Below are 14,439 nucleotides of genomic sequence, written 5' to 3' on the forward strand. Positions count from 1 at the left end.
ACTCAGAGCCACACAGCTAATGCGTGACAGAGTGGGACGCAGGTCTACGTCGCACGCCTCTGTCCTTGCCCAGTGCCAGAGGGTGAACTGGTTGCATGAACAGGAAGAAAAAAGCCCAGGCCATCCCGGGCTCTGCTCCACTGTGTATGAGCCAGAAATTTTAGGAGACTGTCTCATATCATAGACTATGGGGCTATACAGCCGAATAAATGGAAAGGGAAAAAGACTTGGTGAAGCAAATTCCTTTAAGTGATAAAGCGAGTTGTCAGTGAACCTTCTGCAGGGCAGGGAGGAGCATCTGCAGCGGGTGCAGGCTCCTGGGAAGCGCAGGGTAGGTCCCACCTGGCTTCCTGAATGCTGGTGGTTTCTGGCATCCTGGCCCTGGCAGAGCAGCAGCTTATAAACTCCTTTTCTAGAAGCTGTCAGACTTTGGAGAGGTCGTGCAGGAAATCTGGGCCTTCACATTGGCAGCCTGATGAGCGGAGACATTCTGCTCTCAGAGATGCGAGTCCTGGCCTGCACCCCTGTCTCCCGGACCGAAGCCCCGGGCAAGCCATGACCTCCTCCCCCATCTGCTGCCTTGAGAAAAGGGCAGATTCCTCTGAAGCCATAAGTAAGCTGCACTGGAAACAAGAGTCCCTGGGTTCCAACCTGGCGCCCACTCCTCCTTATAGCCTGCTTTGTGTTCCTGCTCTTCGCTTTCCTGGCGCTGCCGCTGTCCATGGCCTTCACAGGTGAGCTGGCTGCCGAGCTGCCCGACACCCCAGGGCAGCCGTGTCAGGCCTTGGGGTGATGGCACTTCATCTTTAAACATAAAATGTGCACTGAGAAGAGCTGGCCAGACCCATGATTTCCAGGCACATTCTAGTTGCACAGAATTACTTGCTGAATGTTTTAAAAGGACAGAGTTCTGGGTTCTGCCCTGGGAGATAACGATGTAGTATGTCTGGGGTGAGGACAAACATCTGCTTTTAAAAATCCGTCCTGAAATTTTCCTTTGTGGCTCAGCAGCAACGAACCTGACTAGTATCCATGAGGATGTGGGTTTGATCCCTGGCCCCGCTCAGTGGGTTGAAGATCCAGTGTTGCTGTGGCTGTGATGTAGGCCGGCAGCTACAGCTCCGATTCAACTCCTAGCCTGGGGACTTCAATATGCTGTGGGTGCAACCCTTAAAAATACAAAAAAATACCAAAAAAATAATGAAAATCTGTTCCTAGATAATTCTGGTGCCTCTTGCTCAGCTTGGGAGCCACTGGGCTAGCAACTTTCCCAGGGCCTGTGTTCCCATATGGAAGTCTGTCATGAGCAATATGCAAAACATACCTTAGGCTATGGTCACTGTCAGCGCTCTATGCATTCTTTTGCTGAATGAATGAGTAAACAGTTCTCTTAGTCACATGTATTAAATGATCTCAACTATCCAGAAGTATAAAGTATGAGAGTTTGAAAAGGTAGGAAACCCCTTGAGTAGCGCACGTTGTCATCACATGTCAGTGAAGTTAAGCTCATGCCTTTGAATGTTGCTGATGGACGCCTCTGAGCTCTGCACACAGCGTCTAGCTGCTCCTGTGTACAGAGAGGTCTGGCAAACCGGCTTCTCTAGGCTCCAAGTTCACAGCACATTGGAGCAAGTATGTTCCAAAAGGGCATAGGAGTTGTTTCTCCCCCAAATCCAAAAAACTTACCCAGTATTCTAACAGTTTAATAGGTATTCCATTTCCTTTTGGGGTGATAAACATGTTTTGGAGCTAGAAAGAGGTAATGGTTATATGTCGTCATGAATACATTAAATGCCACTGAATTGTTTCCTTTGAAATGGTTCATTTTGGGAGTTCCCATTGTGGTGCAGAGGAAACGAATCTGACTAGGAACCATGAGGTTGCGGGTTCGATCCCTGGCCTCACTCAGTGGGTTAAGGATCTGGTGGCATTGCGGTGAGCTGTGGTGTAGGTCGCAGACGCAGCTTGGATCTGGCATTGCTGTGGCTCTGGTGCGGCCCTAAAAGGACAAAAAGACAAAAAATAAAATAGTTCATTTTGTGTAATGCAAATTTCATCTACTCTTTTTTTTTTTTTTTGCTTTTTAGGGCTGCAGGTGTGCAAGTTCCCAGGCTAGGGATCAAGTCAGAGCCACAGCTGCCAGCCTACATCACAGCTCACAGCAACACTGGATCCTTAACCCACTGAGCAAGGCCAGGAATCAGACCCCTGTCCTCATGGATACTAGTTGGGTTTGCTGCCACGTGCCATGATGGGCACTCCTCACCTACATTTTTTAAAAAAGAAACAATACTGAATAATAAAAATGAACACGAAAACAATACCCTTAGATTTTTAACAAGTGATAGCTGACAGCTTGACAGGAAATAAAAGAACAAAACACAATTCTCAAGCTTGCACAAAACTCAAGTGGCTGGCTAGTCTGGGGCCGTCTAGTGTCAGGACAAACAATTCACCACTTCAACAGGCCCTGAAACTATCATTATTACAGGGCAATTTGAAAGTGAGCATTTATTACACACCTGGCTCTATCAAGAAGAGTTTATAAGGAGTTCCTGTCATGGCTCAGCAGGTTAAGAACCTCACATGGTGTCTGTGAAAATTCATTCAGATTCAATCACTGGCCTTGCTCGGTAGGTTAAGGATCCAGCTTTGGCTCCACCCCTTAACCCAGGAACTCCCACGTGCTGCAGGTGCAGGCCTAAAAAGGAGGGGGAAAAAAAAAAAAAAGAGCTTATGTTAGGTATACCCTGCTTTGGAAGTCAATAGTGCCCTTAAGAAAAGGTCCCATGTAGGAGTTCCAGTCGTGGCTCAGGGGTAACGAACCTGACTAGGATCCATGAGGACACAGGTTCAATCTATGGCCTCGCTCAGTGGGTTGAGGATCTGGCATTGCCGTGAGCTGTGGTATAGACCAGCAGCCATAGCTCCGATTGGACCCCCAACCTGGGAACCTCCATATGCCATGGGTGCAGCCCTAAAAAGACAAAAAGGAAATGTCCCAAGCAAAATCTAATAGTAGGTAGACTTTTCTTTTTTTCTTTTTTCTTTTTGGTCTTTTTTAGCAATACTGAATCTGAGCTGCATCTGTGACCTACGCTGTAGCTTTTGGTAATGCCGGATCCTTAACTCACTGAGCTGTGCCAGGGATCAAGCCCACATTCCCATGGATACTAGTTGGGTTCTTAACCCACTGAGCTGCAAATGGGAACCCCTAGAAGGTAGACTTTTTTTAATCAAGTAAAAATAAGCTTTTGGAGCCAATGATTCAGTTTTCTGAATAATAAACTTAACTGAAACAACGTGCTCACTAACACGGCTGCATAAACAAGGCAAGACCCCACAAGGCCGGTTCCCACAGGCATTATATTAAAATCCCTACATCAAGAGTTCCCGTCGTGGCTCAATGGATAACGAATCTGACTAGGACCCATGAGGTTTCGGGTTCGATCCCTGGCCTTGTTCAGTGGGTTAAGGATCTGGCGTTGCCGTGAGCTGTGGTGTAGGTTGTAGACGCGGCTCGGATCCCGCGTTGCTGTGGCTGTGGTGTAGGCCAGCAGCTACAGCTCCGATTGGACCCCTAGCCTGGGAAACTCCATATGCCGTGGGAGCGGCTCAAGAAATGTCAAAAAGACAAAAAAATAAAAAATAAAATAAAATCCCTACATCCACTGCTGGAAATGAGTGTTGGGGAATTACTGCTTAATGGGTGTAGTGTTTCTATTTGGGGCAATGACACATTTTCGAAATAACTAGTGATGGTTGCACAAGTGTGTGACTACAGTTAGTGCTCCTGAATTGCACACTTAAAAATGGTTAAAATGGAGGTCCCTGGTGCCCTAGTAGGTTAAGGATCTGGGTGTTATCATTGCTGTGGCATGGGTTCAGTCCCTGGCCTGGGAACTTCCACATGCCACGGACATAGCCAAAAAAAAAAAAAAAGGAAGGAGAAGGTTAAAATGGCAAACATTTTGTTACACATATTTTATTGCTATTAAAAATTAAAAAATAATTTTTTTCTATTTGTCTTTTTAGGGCCACACCGGCAGCATATGGAGGTTCCCAGGCTAGGGGTCCAATCAGAGCTACAGCTGCTGGCCTACACCACAGCCACAGCCGCAGCCACAGCAATACCAGATCCGAGCCATGTCTGTGACCTACACCATAGCTCAGGGCAACGCTGAATCCTGAACCCACTGAGCGAGGCCAGGGATCAAACCCACAACTTCATGGTTCCTAGTCGGATTTGATTCCACTGTGCCACGATGGGAACTCCTAAAAAATAATTTAAAAACTTCCGTAATATTGCCACCCCCCACCCCCCTAAATTGCTGCATCCGGTAGTTTTACCGACTGTATGGGAAGAATTCTAAAGTCTGAAGAGGGTAATTTTGATACTGCAGGTCAGTCAGAAAGAACATCTAGAAGTAAGGTAGGTCCTGGGCAGTTCATGAAGCGCATGGGGGAAAAGACACTTGCATTGAACGTATCGGGATCCTTTGAAGCCATCTGTGCGCTGACCGACTCCTGTGAGCAGCAGCTGTTTTTATTCATTAGGAATGAGCAGGTATATGAGTCATCGCTCATGTTCGTGTCACACTGGGTATTGAATGGAAAGGCAGTTCCTGCTCAACTACTTTGGCATCAAGTATTTAAAGGTCTTTGTGTGAAAAGGTTGTCTTGAGACTTGGAAAGTGTTTCTATCTAATAACAGATTCCGCTACACATCAGAGATAGCTAGAAAGGCAGGCCTCCTGGAGGCTGCTGATTGGATCAATGTGTGTATTTGATTTTACTCTCTTTGGGGCCTTGAACCTGTAGGTCTCTCCATACCTGGAAATTTGTATTAATCTCAGTGGAATATAGTGTCGTCATAGGAAAATGGTTTACTTCCTCTGTGGATGTGCCAATGGGAAATACAATGTCACATCAAAGCTAAACCTTGAACTGTCATTTGAACAGAAGACTTTAGTTCTAAGTGAGAATCCCCTGTCTGGAGTGGTGTTGACAGAACTTGCTGTAACTTAAATCTGCTGCTGCAACAAATTAATCCTGGAATCTCAATGGCTTAATAGTATAAAGGTGCATGTCCTGCTCCTGGAGATTCCTCTGTGCTCCTGGGAACCCCCAGGTGATAAGATGACAGGACCCTCTAAGCTGCTACAGTTTTGAGCACTGACCATCTCCAGCACACGGTGTCCACTGGGTCAGAGCGAGGGAAGAAAAAGAACGATCATGTGTCAGTGTTTAAATGCTTTGGCCCAGAAGTGTCCCACAGCCATGGGCTAGAATGAGCCACACAGCCCCGGATGCCCACCAGGGGACTGGTTGCATTGGTTAAATAGGCTGAGAGACAAAGGCCTGAGAAAAGTAAAGAAAGCATTGCTCTAGGGAAGAAATTTCTGTAAGGAGGGGTGTGGTTCTGGGGTGATTGGATAGTTCTCCAGTGTGCTGGCTCAGGATCAGTGACTTGGCCAGTGGTGCCATGAGGATAGCAGAGGCGTCTACGCACAGAGAGAGTTCTCTGCCTGCTCCCCCCCTGCCCTGTGGCTGGGAGCAGAGCAAGGGGGAGCCTGACATTGCACAGGGGGTGCATTTGGGGACTGTGACCCATAAATTGGATCTAATTTTAAGCATAACACACCCAGATATTTAAAGGCATCTTTGAATCCCTTGGTAAAATGAGGCATTAAAATGGGGGTTGTCATCCGCTGGCTTTTCATAAAAGCGGAGTGCACCTGTAGCCAGTTGAAGCCCGGACGAGAGATGCAGTGGCTTCCTGGCCGGCTCTGCCTGAGGTCCGACGGACTGCCATTGGCTCCCTCCAGAGATGGAGCAGGTTCCCCAGCAGGGGATCAAGCAACCTTGGCGTGATTAACATTCCGGCTTTTGTAGACCTTTTCTTGTCTCCCTGAGCAGCCCTGTGCTCTTGAATGCATTTCTCTGATCCTTTTGTTCTCTCTGCTTTGCAGGAATGAAGTTTTTGGAGGACTGTCCCCTACAGCCCCTCATTCCTCTGTATTTGCTCGAGGGTGGGCTCGTCGGGGCCTTAAAGGTAAAGTCTGAGTATCAGCTGTTTGTAGTTCTCGTTGAAATGTAAGTGGCAGGCACTGTTGAATGCAGCCTTTAATTGTTTGCTGCTCACAGAACAATTTCTCCCTGAACTCAGGGTTGTTGAAACCACAGGGCCAGGTGCATCCTGAGGCGTGCTGCAGAGACCTGGATTTTTCCAGATGAGTACTCACCCAGAGCTTCCCTCCTGCTGCCCAGGTTCAATGTGCCAAGTTGAGGCTTTGGTCTGACAAGAGCTGACGCAGAGGAGTTACCGACGGCTGATTAATTGTGCCACTGAATTCAGCCATTGTAATCACGGCCTCTCTCTTGCTTCTTTTTTAAAAGGCTCCAGAATAGAGCAGTCGAGTTTGCATCTGGTTAAAATGTGTTTGATTTTAGCAGTTTTGATTTCTGCTTTTAACTAGAGTTCCTAGTTCTTATCTGACTAGTGTAGGAGTCTTTAGCTGCCGTCATCAGTCAAACCTTCAACTCTGATGTCTGGGGGTGGTGTTTGTTTCTCTGTGACTCTCAAGCTTACATCAAGTCTAGGGAGATGATTTGCTCATGGGTTCTACTGACATATGTTGAAACAGGGAAAGTGATGGAAGAAGAAATATCAAGCGTCCCGCATAGCCTGCAGTTAAGTTTTCAAAATCCCTGGCCCACAGCAATGTCACTCCTGCCCTGAGTAATTTAGGTCTGAGATACCTTAGGTCTACCTCCATTTATTTTTTTTATTTTTTAATTTTCTTTGCTATTTCTTGGGCTATTCCCACGGCATATGGAGATTCCCAGGCTAGGGGTCCAATCGGAGCTGTAGCCACCGGCCTACGCCAGAGCCACAGCAACTCGGGATCCGAGCCGCGTCTGCGACCTACACCACAGCTCACGGCAACACCGGATCGTTAATCCACTGAGCAAGGCTAGGGATCGAACCCGCAACCTCATGGTTCCCAGTCGGATTCGTTAACCATTGCACCACGATGGGAACTCCAGGTCCACCTCCATTTATTAATGACCCTTCTTGGAGTTCCCTTGTGATACAGCAGGGTAAGAACTAGATACAGTGTCTGTAAGGATGTGGGTTCAATCCCAAGCCTCACTCGGTGGGTTATAAGGATCCGGCATTACCATGAGCTGTGGTGTAGGGTGAAGTTGCAGCTCAGATCTGGCATTGCTGTGGCTGTGGTGTAGGCTGGCAGCTGCAGTTCCGATTAGACCCCCAGCCCGGGAAGCTCCATATGCCGCAGGTGCGCCTGTAAAAAGGAAGGGAGGGAGGGGGAGAGAGAGAAAGGGGATGCATATATAAAATTTCACTTGGACCCACTATCTGATTTCTTTGTCAGCTTCCTTCTGGTGCTTGGGGCCTTCGAAAGAGGCTGGCCAGTGGCAATGGTCATGAAATTGATCTGAGACAGCAAAGAAATGTCTTCAGGATGTCTGTTCTCACATAGACTCAGTAGTTGCAAGCTCTGTTCTGTCTTGGGAAATGTGTCTGATTTGGAGCAAGCGTTTGGAGCCTCTCGTGTCTGAGATCACACCTCGCTATTAGCTGCCCTCCTGTTTTGGCAGCGGTCTAGTGGGCCGTGTTCTAGAATATGTAAATACTCAACCCTTTCTCTTAACAGCATCCCGATGGGCTCTACCCGGGGCTCTGCTTAGCTCCAAGGAAACCCAAAGGCTCTTGGATCCTCAGGGCTGCACATCTCCTGTGGCCCCACAGTGTTAGGGGAGAGCTCTTATGGACTGAGCGCCATAGAGACGCTCAAAACAAGGGCCAAGTTTTCTGCAGTAATTACCCCTGCCCCACCTTCTCTCGCCGGACTCCCTCATAATCAGGCTGCAGAGTAGAACGTTCCTTTAGAGATGCGACCGTCCAGGACGTCTGTTCCTCTTAATAACAGCAAACTTTTCCCTTATGCAAGCCAGCCTGGAACCCAAGGGTAATTTATTTTAATGAACACTAGGGCCCTAATAAGCAGCATTGATAGTTTTTTTCCTGGCAATCCAAAATGGTTTGAAGAGGAATTAATTTTTGTGCCCATCATAGTGAGGCAATACCCAGTGAGTCCATGACCATTAGAGCAAGAGTGAATGGGTTTAGAGAATCCCCAGCCAGAGAGGTTTACTAGTGATGCCAGGGCTTTCTTGTTAACCCACTCAGACCACTGCAGAGCGATGCCCAGCATCCTTTCAGAAGTGCATCAGAGGGCACCACTGTATTGCGTTTTGTTGAAGATAAAGCTGGGGAGAAGGGAGTGGATGCTTCCCAGGATCGCCTAAGCACAGTGGCAGTCTTGACCCATTAGAAGATCACGAAGTGAATTTAGTAGGTTGTGACCGCTTTAGTTACTTATTTTCTTTTTTCTTTTCACTGCTGCATATGTGCCATATGGAGATTCCCAGGCTAGGGGTCAGATCGGAGCTGCAGCTGCCGGCCTAGGCCACAGCCACAGCAACACCAGGTCCCAGCCACGTCTGCGACCTACACCACAGCTCATGGCAACGCCGGATCCTTAACCTACTGAACGAGACCAGGGATGGGACCCACGTCCTTATGGATACTAGTCGGGTTCTTAATCTGCTGAGCCGCAACAGGAGCTCTGAGTGACCACTTTAAAAATAGAATAGAAAATACTAGAAGGCCTAGTGAGTGCTGTGTGACTAACATGCACACGTGTGTTTGGCTAAGCTGACCATGTATTTTATCATCCAAGCTGGGACACTGCCGAGGCTACCAGTAATAGTCACACAGGGAAAACAACATGAACCAGGACCTCTGATCCAGTGAGAACGTACTGTCACCCAATGGCAAGGCTGTGATATAAACTGTATGTGTTACGGAGCGCCCAGTCGAAAGAAAGGTTCAGAAACACTGACTTAGTGGCCGTTTAGCTACCTGACACTTGGCCTCATCTTCCAGGCTGTGGCTTCTCAGTAACTGCTGCCACCACCCTGAGGGCATTGCATGTGCCAGGCGCCGCGCTAAGGGCCTAGCCCCTGTTCTGCATCCATTCAGTCCTCACGACACCCCTTTGAGGCAGGCCCTTGTCTCAGAAAGGATGTTTTGAATACAAGAAACAAAAAGTCAGCTCTGGCTAGCCTAAGAGGTAGTTTACTAGAAGGGCCCACGGCTTCAGAAGCTGGTCAAAGAGGAAGGACCAGACGGCTCCAGAAAGCCTGGCCAGCGAGTGGCTCCCAGACAGTTGCTCCTGGGCTGGCAGGGAAGTGAATGAGCCCCAGAGAGTTCCTCTCTTCTGGCGTCACATGCCCATGAACCAGTCCTGGGAGGGCGGCCAGGTCCCTGGGGTGCTGAGAGTGTGGGGAAGGCACCTCCAGCGAGACCAGGCATGGGGGTCTCTGTTCTGTGTACAGGCGAAGGCTGGGGGATGGGACCCCGCTAGGAAGGGCAGTGGGTGCCAAGGAACTGAACACTGAGCTATGCATCAGCGGCAGCTTACAGGCGAGGGAACAGGCCTAGTGTTGCTTCTCCTGGGTTTACACACGGTAGATGGCAGAGCCGCTGTGCTCCCTGCGCCTGCCGGACCTCATAGTCCTCCTCGGCCACCCTGCTCCTTCCAACAGGTTTTCTTATGTTCCCCAAGCCCACCACCCTTCATCGTTGCTGTGTCACTCCCATGCCCACCCCCCACCCCCATGCTCACAGGGGTCCAGAATCTACCCCCTCCCCCAGGAAGCCCTCCCTGGAAGTGCCAGCTCTGTGCCAGGGGCACTGAGGACCCCTCCAAGCCCTCCCTTCCCTTTTCTTACGGAAATGTTCTGCCCCCAGACAGGCTGCAGTCTCACTCCTAAGAAGCCTGGGCAGCTGGGCCAATGAGAGTGCTTTCCCAACTTAGGAAGGAACCCTTCTGACTTAAAATCTTTGACTTAAGCATCTGTGTAGCATGGTGTAGACAGTGGTCAGAGGTGTGGACCAACATCCATCTCATCCTTTTATTCGCTGTGGACCTGGGGATCCAGCTTCTCTGAGCCTTTGTTTCTCCCACCGTGAACCAGGGATAATAACATACAGCCCCTTGGTTGGTATGAGCATTAAATGAGATCCTATGGGCCAGATCCTGGCCTAACCATTTCATTTAAGCTTTATGTTTCATAAATAACAAATTTTCAGCCTAGAAAATAAGCAGATCCTTGGGGTTCCCATTGTGGCTCAGTGGTTGACCAATCCGACTAGGAACCATGAGGTTGCGGGTTCGGTCCCTGCCCTTGCTCAGTGGATTAAGGATCCGGCATTGCCGTGAGCTGTGGTGTAGGTTGCAGACGTGGCTCAGATCCCTGTGTTGCTGTGGCTATGGTGTAGGCCGGTGGCTACAGCTCTGATTCCATCCCCAGCCTGGGAACTTCCATATGCTGTGGGAGCAGCCCAAGAAATGGCAAAAAAGGACAAAAAAAACCCAGATCCTAGAGTTTCTTTGTGGTGCAGTGGGTTAAGGATCTGGCATTGTCACTGCTGTGGTATGGGTTCCATTCCTGGCCTGGGAACCTCCACACACCAAGGGTGCCGCCAAAAAGAAAATAAGGAGATACAGTTGAGCACAAAGAAGAAAATCAAAATAGCCTATAAATTTCACCTCCAGAGAAAATCTTGGTTGACATTTTGGCCTGATGGCTCCAGTTTTGGCCGCTCTTCCAGTGCACATGCTTATTTGATACCGTTCATGCGGGCGACTGGGAGAATTAATGGAGAGGATGTACGTTACCCACTTCCTAGCACCAGAGCCTCCCATGTACAGCATCATTCCCAGCGTCACTCTCGCCTCTGCACACGTAACACCCAGGTCCCCATCATGAGCCCTTGCCTTTCACACTTCACCCCAGGCGCTGACTCCACCTCCCAGAATTTGAAATGTGACAGGTCCAAACCTGAAGTTGTCATCCACCAAAGGCACAGCTTGGGCTCCTCTGCTGTCCATCTCTCTCGGTACAATCCCCTGTCCCCAGTTGGAACCCAGTTGGCTGCATCTCTTGGCTCTGTCCTGCCCACGTCCACCTCACTCAACTCAAAACCTCTCCCCTCGCCCACCCGCCCCACTCTCAGTTATGGAAGGGTTCTGAGACCTGGCTCTCAGTGGGTTAGGAGTGCCTCGAGATTGGCCTTAGGAGAGGTGAGGAGCCTGGGAATCTGGAAGAGAACAGATAAATTGGGTAGGTTTTCAAAAGACATTAAAGATCCAGTTGCTAGACAAAGGGACGGCAGGAAGCCAGGATTCCTTGGCAAGGGAGACCTGTGTTCTTCCGCCATTGCGCTTTCAGAGGGAATGCTGAGACGAAGCCCCTGTGTCCAGCCAAGTTGCGGGGGATGGTGGTCCTTGTGTAATAAGATGGGGGGACCACACCTTGGCATCAGTAGTTACATCCTTTCTCGCTCAAACATTTTCAGGTGCCCCTTTGAGTAGATACTTCCCTAGTGCCTTTCTTCCTTCTCAGCCTTGTTTCTTTATTTTTTCTCATTCGTTAAGAGTTGTCCATACACCCCTTGCCTTCAGTTTGTTCCTCTGCACTGAGGCTTCCAGCCCCATAATCCTGCCGAAGGTGTTTTCATCAAAGTCTCAGTGGCCTCAGTGTTTCCAAGTTCAAGGGCCAATTTTTAGTCCTTGTTTTCCTGGAGCCCCCAGTCCCTTCACCAAGAGACTCACAAAGAGATAATCACTGTGGAGTGTAGTAGGGAAATGGTAGAGAGATACACAAAGGATTGTGGAAACCCAGAAAAGAGATTCCTAACCCAACACAGAGAGATCCCGGAATCCTTCCTGGAGGAGGTGGCCTCTGGATGTTTATGAAAGAGCCGGGTTGGGGAGCTCAGGATAGCGTGAGCACACAGTCCGGGCAGGGAGAGGAGAAGCAGCTCCATATTGTTGGCGCCTCAAGCATGGGCTTCTCTAACGGCCATACCTCCCACATGTGCTGAGTATGCAGCAGTGAACCAAACGCAGCCGGACCCTGCCCTTCGGTTCTAGTGGGGGAGGTACAACCCCCCGGCATGGTTTTTATTGACTGGTTATACTGGGCGAGGAGCAGAGAGCACGCCAGGTTTCTAGCTTGGACACGTCACCAAATGAACATGGAAGATGTCAAGTGATGTTTTTACCTTATCGAGCCTGAGAGTCTGAGGTTGCTCCGCAGAGCTTTGCATGAGCCTGCAGTTCAGAAGGGAGCTGCGGACTTGGGTGCCATCAGCCTGTAGGCGCGTGGTGTCCTTCGAGGATCATGTGGTGAGAACACCAGGCCTGGGCCATATGTGAGGGAAGCGGCAGAGACACCAGTGACCTTGGTTGAAGACAGACCTGGCATTGTCCTCTGCTTCTCCGCTTTTGACACACGTGGCTTGGCCAAGCTCCTTCACCCAATGAGTCCTCAATTCCTTTGTTTCTAAAGTGAGGGAAGTCATGTTCATTCCAGAGGGTCATTTAAAATAAGGCAACAGGCCTAAAAGCACTTGGTGTCTATGCTAGCTCATGCCCTAGCAAGATGCCACAGACCAAGACATCTGTCAGGTGGGGGAGGAGGGCACTTCCAGCTGGTGACCAGACTCGGTGGGCGGTGGGGGGAGTCGTGGGAAGCGGAAGAGCAGGTCACTGAAGCCAGAGGGCCACCGAGCTGACCTCAAGGCCAAGGAAGCAAACCAGAGCGACAGGGAAACTCTGGGAGCAGAGACGTATTTCAGTCAACGAGTCCCTTGACCAAAGTAACTGGCACATCTGAAAAACACCCCACCAAGGATGCTAAGGATTGATGCCTTCGTTCTTTCCGTTCTAAGTCTTCAAAATGAAATGTCACTCCTTGGCAGCATTTCCAGCTCCAGTGTGCACACGTTCCATAATCTCTTTCTGTTTCTCTCCTTCCTCGGTCCCCTGCCGCCTCCTCCTCTGCTGCTCTGCCCTCCGACCCCCGCTCCCCCCCACCGCACCCCAGGCGTCTCTCCCGCTGTACGACTCCACCCGGATGAGGCGGCTTCTGGCCAAGGCCGTGGTGATTGACGACGATGACGACCAACATCCCTGGAGGCGGGACGCACACAAGTATTACGCCCACCTCTGCTCAGCCTCTTCCTCTTCCTCTGGTTCATTCTGGGAAACTACTGGGTCTTTGCTATTTACCCGCCTGATTTTCTTTCCCCTTTCCAGCAGCCTCAGGATTACTGTGACAAAACCCTCTATCTCTTCGCAGTAGTGGTCCTGCTGCTCAGCCACACCGTGCTGGGCTTACTCGTCCTGGGTAGCGGCTGTGTCTACATGTGGTCCAGGTGGAGGTCTGCTGCTGCGGAAGACTGAGAACCCCTCCCCCGGCACACACACATGCACCAGTGCAGGCACATGCACAAGTACACGCGTGCACACACTGCTGCAGGAGAAGGGAACGCTGTAAAAGCCATAAAACCTTCCCTGCAACCATTTAAGAAACCACCAAAATGCTCTGAGTATTCTAGCAGACTAAAGAAATGCTTGCCTGCCTGGGTCTGGGAAAGACACTTTGCTTTTTTCAGAGTGGGGATTTTGTATTCGTAAGAGTTTTCAAAGGCTTTTTTTTTTTTTTTTTTTAAGAGGATGAGGCAAATAATGGGAGACCTTTTCAAATCACAGTTGCAGTTCCACTGACGGCTAGGAGAGCAAGGTTTGTTGTTCCTGCCGCTGCTGCTGGGTTGTCATTCAGCCATGGGCGCCTTGAACTTATAGAAAGAACGGGACTTTCAAACAAGGCACAGCTTTACTTGCTCTGATGGCTTTTGTCACGGAAAGGAGAAATGTGCTCTTACTTAATGAGTTCAGCTGCCTTTTGGGAAAATGAAGGAGTTCTCTCTCCCAACCCAGGGTCAGCTGGGTTTGCTCTGATGGGTGGAGACATCCCAAGGGCAGCTGTAAAATCTGCCAAGGTCAAGGGAGTTGCTTGTCCCTCGGGGCTGTGGTCTGGCTGGCTAGTCTGGCATTGTGGAGAGAGTGTTCCTTTCACAGTGTGCTCTGTGTGATGCTCCTGCAACTTTGCTTGGCCTTGAACCTGCCCCTTTTCCTGGTTATCCGTGTACATCTCTGTGATTTGCTGATGGCATTAACCGGTTGTGTGTTTTGGCCCGGTTGCATGCAGTGTCACTAGCATAGGTGCTTTTGGTCTCTGAGATCTACTTTAATCAGGAGAAAGTTTGGAAGCCTTCTATAAATCCAGTTGTTGGACACTAACCATCGTGTCCACTAACCATAATGTCCATGGTGACACCAAACAGCCACCACTACCATGTCCTGTCACTGCTATTGTGAGACGAGGTTCCCTGGAGCTGTGGCACTGTCAGGGGGTCACCCCAGGGGCAGGGGAGCCCCGTGCTTTAGAATTCTAGATGGAGACTCTGTCATGTGTCTTTTCACAGGGAGCTGG

The 14,439-nt window shown here is 49.7% G+C and overlaps 1 protein-coding gene across 1 annotated transcript; it reads left to right on the forward strand.

Moving 5' to 3' along the window:
* Positions 1-555: 555 nt before the first annotated feature.
* TMEM272 (transmembrane protein 272) lies at positions 556-13,346 on the forward strand. Its single transcript, XM_047755811.1, is given in 5 exon segments — positions 556-613; positions 675-734; positions 5,973-6,055; positions 12,988-13,105; positions 13,108-13,346. Coding segments are annotated over 5 exon segments (558 nt in total).
* Positions 13,347-14,439: the final 1,093 nt, after the last annotated feature.

The sequence above is a fragment of the Phacochoerus africanus genome, chromosome 13 (assembly GCF_016906955.1).
Source record: "Phacochoerus africanus isolate WHEZ1 chromosome 13, ROS_Pafr_v1, whole genome shotgun sequence".
Classification (NCBI taxonomy): domain Eukaryota; kingdom Metazoa; phylum Chordata; class Mammalia; order Artiodactyla; family Suidae; genus Phacochoerus; species Phacochoerus africanus.